General features: G+C 48.3%; 1 protein-coding gene across 2 annotated transcripts in view; it reads left to right on the top strand.

Moving 5' to 3' along the window:
* LOC310760690 (short transient receptor potential channel 2-like) overlaps nucleotides 1-1852 on the top strand; it is a 25513-nt gene extending 23661 nt beyond the window's left edge. For both annotated transcript variants that reach the window (XM_083609669.1, XM_083609670.1), the window contains exon 13: nucleotides 994-1852. In XM_083609669.1, the coding sequence (XP_083465795.1) occupies nucleotides 994-1436 (443 nt within the window). In that variant the 3' untranslated portion in view covers nucleotides 1437-1852. The remainder of the gene's footprint in view (nucleotides 1-993) is intronic.
* The last annotated feature ends 3704 nt before the right edge of the window (nucleotides 1853-5556 follow it).

The following is a 5556-nucleotide window of genomic DNA, read 5'->3' as shown; positions in this document are numbered from 1 at the left end:
CAGAATCTCATCCCCACGAGGGCTCCCTCTTTTGTGTCCTTTTGGTGGGAATGTTCAGGGTGGCAGGAGAGGATATATTGTTTATTTATATCCTTCCTACTTTGCGCTCTCTGGTTCCTTTACTTAGCAGAGTTTACATCCCCCTTTTTACATGCACAGCAGATAGCTGGTTGCAGGCTCGTGTGAGCCTCTCACTGTTATATAATTCAGCCTGTCTATGATTGAATTGTACGTTCCCGGTAAGTTCACTTGAATACCTCTTAAAAGAATAAAGACGCCAGTGGCAAAACTACTTGCCCCGCTACCGGGGGCGGAGAGCAGGCGGGTTGTGGCTGGCGCCTCCTGGGGGCATGGCACGCATCCTGGGGGCATGGTATGCTGCCCACAAGGGCATGGCGCGCCTCCCGAAGGGGTGTGACTCACATTCTGGGGTGTGATGTGCCACCTGGCGCACGGGGGGGCAGCGGGGGCGGTGCAGCATGTGACTGGGAGGGGCGCTGTGATGGCACCCTACTGGAATAGTGATGCCGGGGGTGAACTGCTCCCTCCACACCCCCATTACTCCACCAGTGAAAAACGCAACACTCTTATTCAAAGTCAATAAAAGAAGTTTACTCACATCAGTTTACAGCTGGATTCCTGAAGGCAGACTTAGTTACAAATATGTACCTGTAGATCTACCTCATATGGGGAATAATCCCAGTGCTTCTGCTAGCTGAGAGCTAACAGAGCAGTCCTAGCTAGAAGCTGGTCAAACGAAGAAGGAAGTGAAACAGAGAGAGGTGTGCTGCGTGACTCGTCCTTTTGTTACCTGGACAGGTTAGGTCATGCCCACCTTCTATCACATGCAAAAGGAAGGATGCTCCAGCCAGGAGGAACAGAAAGTTCCGACTGGCTGGACCAAACATTCCCTCGCATGTCCTCTCTAGCATTACAAGGAATGTTGTTCTTGACTGCCTCTCACGGATCACATCCCACACTTTTTGCCCACAGATCTGGGGAACCGCCTGACAGAGCTGAACAAGTCTGTGCTGCGCCTCCTCTCCGACATGAAGCAGCTGCGCCACACCGTGGCCGACAATGGCATGGCAGACAACTCCTTGAACGGGACCAGTGTCCTTCACAAGTACATCATGAAGGTGCGCAGCAGCTTCCAGAGCTACGACAATGGAGCAGGCGGCTCTGAGCAGGCAGCCCCCATGGACGCGGCCTTGCCCCAGGATGGCGCCGTTGCCAACGAGGACGCAACGCCGTTGCCTCAGGAACTCTCTGAGGGACAGGAAGAAGCTGAGGAAGGGCCGCCCCAGGTGGAAGCGGAGGATCCTGGGGTGGAGGCTGAGGAAAGGCCGCTGGAGGTGGAAGCTGAGGAGAGGCCACCCCAAGTGGAAGTAGAGGTGGCAATTGAAGAGAACCCTGTAGGAGAGCCAGAGACTTGATCTGCCCTCTCTCCAAAGACAAGGGATCTGTTTCATTCTCAGCCGGGATCTGCTGTAGAGTTCAGGGTGACGTTTCCGTAGGAGCCTAGGGGGCGGGGAGTCATGCTTGTAGAGTCTGCCCCGTTTCTGACATGTCCAAGGGGCAACACAGTGTCCTTTCTTAAGCCAACATCCTTTGCCAAGTGAGAGAATGTGTATTTCACTTATCTGGCATGAGGGCTCTTTACTGAGCAGAACCATAGCTGTGAACCTTCCCTTTTTTTGCGGGAAATTCCCTTATTTGAGTGCCATTTCCTGCTGCTTCCCGCTGCTATCCCGGATTGTTAGATATCCCGTAGACTATCTCCGGGAGAGGTGAGGCTGTTGATCCCTTATTTTCAAATCTGAAAGTTGACAGCTATGAGCAGAATGAGAAGACTGTGGTACCTTGGGTTACATACGCTTCAGGTTACATACACTTCAGGTTACAGACTCCGCTAACCCAGAAATAGAACCTCGGGTTAAGAACTTTGCTTCAGGATGAGAACAGAAATTGTGCTCTGGTGGCACAGCGGCAGCCCCCATTAGCTAAAGTGGTGCTTCAGGTTAAGAACAGTTTCAGGTTAAGAACGGACCTCTGGAATGAATTAAGTACTTAACCTGAGGTACCACTGTACTTTCTAAAGCCCCCCAAAAGCCGGACTCCTGCTATTGGCATTTTGCTAAACCTTCAACCCACTTTGAATTCTGTTCTGCTTAAGATTTTAGATGGAGGTTCGTAAGATTCCACGAGGCCACAGTAACAGCTGCCCCCAGTATATGGGGCCCACCTGGCCTACAAAGTGTAAACATCTGGGTCGGGGTGGTGGTGAAATGGAGGAAGCCTACGCAGGATGGGGTTAGAATCAGCGCAGTGAAGACGGGAAGGGAGGTGGCAGTTGCAAAACACCAGTCCTACTCTGGCAGTCCCTGACCGTCCTCCACAAGCCAGCGACCGGAGAGTTGGAAAGATGCAGGGCTTCTTCCTCAGATTCCTTGACTGCCACAAAATGCTTTTAGGTCTCATTGGGGCCAGAAGTCCCCCAAACAGTCACTAAGAGGAGCGCCTCCCCCCCAAAAAAATTGTAGTACAATAACTGCATGTTTGTGCACAGATTATGCAGTGTGTGTATATCCAGCTTCTTTACATTAAATTTATTAATCAAGTAAATGGATGTTATTAACTAAACTTAATAAATATGATATGGGTAATATGCACTCCTGTGGTCCGGTGTTTGTTTAGCTAATATCTTTTTTTATTAATGTAAAATCAAAAGTACAGACAAACAAACAAAAGGAAAACATGGGAGTTACAAAACAAGGAGGAGGTACAAAGACTGTATTTTCTAAATAGAGAGCATAGAGTGTTGAAAAATAAAAGCAGCAACACATCATGAAAGTCAATTTTTGCAATTTGATGGGGGAAGAGCATTTTGTTCATCTGAATTTGAAATGTATGAAATGAAATGCCCATGAGACGGGGTGAGGAAGAAGAAGAAGAAGAAGAGGAGGAGGAGGAGGAGGAGGAGGCGGAGGAGTTTGGATTTGATATCGTGCTTTATCACTACCCTAAAGAGTCTCAAAGCGGCTAACATTCTCCCTTCCCTTCCTTCCCCACAACAAACACTCTGTGAGGTGAGCGGGGCTGAGAGACTTCAGAGAAGTGTGACTGGCCCAAGGTCACCCAGCAGCTGCAGGTGGAGGAGCGGGGAAGCGAACCCGGTTCCCCAGATTACGAGTCCACCGCTCTTAACCACTACACCACATAAGCAGTGACCTTATATGTGGCAGGCTGGGAGACGGTTGGGAAGGACGGCATATCCAGACCCCAAAGAGGCCGCATTCTGCATTTATTTCCTGCTGCCTCCTCTTCTCTGGCCTCCTTTTCTCTCCCCCACTGCGGGGGTCGGGTGGGGGGACAGCTGTGGGGTGGCAACACCACCTGCTTTGCCTTAAGCGGCAAAATGCCCTTGACTGGCTCTGGTTCCAGGTCTTCCTTTCCCTTAGAAACGACATTGGCTCCTGGGACATTTCTGATCACAATTCAAAGTATTGGTGCTGACCTTTCAAGCCCTAAATGGCCTGGGCCCAGTAGATCTGAAGGAGCATCTCCACCCCCATCGTTCAGCCCGGACACCAAGGTCCAGCGCCGAGGGCCTTCTGGTGGTTCCCTCATTGTGAGAAGTGAGGTTACAGGGAACCAGGCAGAGGGCCTTCTCGGTAGTGGCTCCTGCCCTGTGGAACGCCCTCCCATCAGATGTCAAGGAAATAAGACAACTATCTGACTTTTAGAAGACATCTGAAGACAGCCCTGTTTAGGGAAGTTTTTTAATGACTGAAGTTTTAATGTATTTTTAATCTCCTGTTGGAAGCCGCCCAGAGTGGCCCAGATGGGTGGGGTCTGAGTAAATAATAATAATAATAATAATAATAATAATAATAATAATAATATTATTATTATTGTGGGTTATTCTTTTCTGTAAAAGCCAGAGTCCACCTATTCTTGTACTACAACAAGAGGTTTAAGTCCTGTAGTGTCTTCTTATTTTGGTCCAGAGAATATCTCACTGCTTCCAGCATCCACATAAGAAGTCCCCTAAATTGGAAAACGGCTGTTTCATCTTCCCATGAGTTCATAAAGGCAAGTCCCATCTCTTCCCAGAAGGGCGCTGCCACTGCCATCCTAAGAGAATGAGGGAGGTGTTCATGGTGAGTTCTGGCACCTCTTTTTCTAGAAAAGTAACACTGTGCATGCTAAGGTACGGGAAGGAGATTCTACTCCCTCAAAATGAGATTGGCAAAATAAAATGTTAGAATATGAAGAACTAGCAAGATTCCGAGACCATACAGATCAACTATTTAATAAAGACTGGAATATTTGCAGAGAATATTTTAAAGAACGTTGTAACAACATAAATTCTTGGATTGATTTCTGCATGAATTAACTACAGAATTAACATAACAAAATAATTTAGGAGAGAGAAAGTTAAGTGTGCAGCTGTAAAATGAAACTTAGGAAGCACAATGGGGGGGTTGGAAGTCGTGTTAGAATTAGTAGCCACACAATTAAACCCCTGTGTTGCAAACAATTATCAGTAATATCCAAGGCAACACGATGACCAAGTACAACAATGCAATATCAATATAAACTCTTTATACAATCTATACAGAACATTGAACGGTATGAAATATATGAAATATGCACCCACTGCAAAACCAAATAAAGAGAAATCTTATAAATCTCTGAAAGTCACAAAATAGGCACTCTTGATGGATACTCTTGAAAACATAGAACCAAATAATCATAAGTCTTATAAGTCTTTGTTTTGTTTTTAAAACTAATAAAGAATTAAAGAGGGAGAGAGGCAAGAGAAATGTGTCCTCGACCTCTCAGTGGCTTTTGATGCCAACGACCATGGCATCCTTCTGGAGCAGCTGTCTGAGTTAAGGGTGGGTGGCATCGCTTTGCGGTTCTTCTGGTCCTACTTGGATGGTCATTTCCAGAGGGTGATGCTTGGCCCCATGGATCCTTCACTGTGGGGTTCCTTAGGGTTCAATGTTATCCCCCATGAGACCGCTGAGTGGGGATTTTAGGAGTATGTTGCCAACAATTTGCTGTCTACTAGACCAGACCAACATTAAAAAGAGCTTTTAACTGATGTGGCAGGACCATTTCTCTGGAGATCCTCATAGTTCAAGCTACGGAGCGCAGAGTTTCTGACAGTGCAATACACCTGGTTCCAAAAGAGAACCCAGCCGGTGAATTACCTGGAAAGGAACTCACGAAAGGAGAGAATTGCGCCATCCATTCAAGGCTCCATTCTCCAGCCGTCCCCCTTTCTGCCACCCCAGTTGCCTTCCATGTTGGTCTGAGAGAAGGAAAGAGAGACGGAGGGGGCTGGGGGCTATCAGGGCAGATGTGCAAAGGGAGGGAGGCAGGGAGGGAGGAGGGAGCTGAGAGCAGGAACCGGCTGCGGTGACAAACAGCCCAGGCTCCTGGGGGAGCAGGGTGAGGCCTTGCTGGAGGCTGCCCATGGCGTTCATGTGGCAACCCAGTCCCCTGGGGGGTGGGCAGGTGGGCCCCACTGTGCTGCTCCTGCGC

Source organism: Podarcis filfolensis (genome assembly GCF_964270895.1).
Source record: "Podarcis filfolensis genome assembly, chromosome: 4".
Classification (NCBI taxonomy): Eukaryota; Metazoa; Chordata; class Lepidosauria; order Squamata; family Lacertidae; genus Podarcis; species Podarcis filfolensis.
The sequence above is the reverse complement of the archived record's forward strand: the minus strand, read 5'-3'. Positions and strand labels throughout refer to the sequence as shown.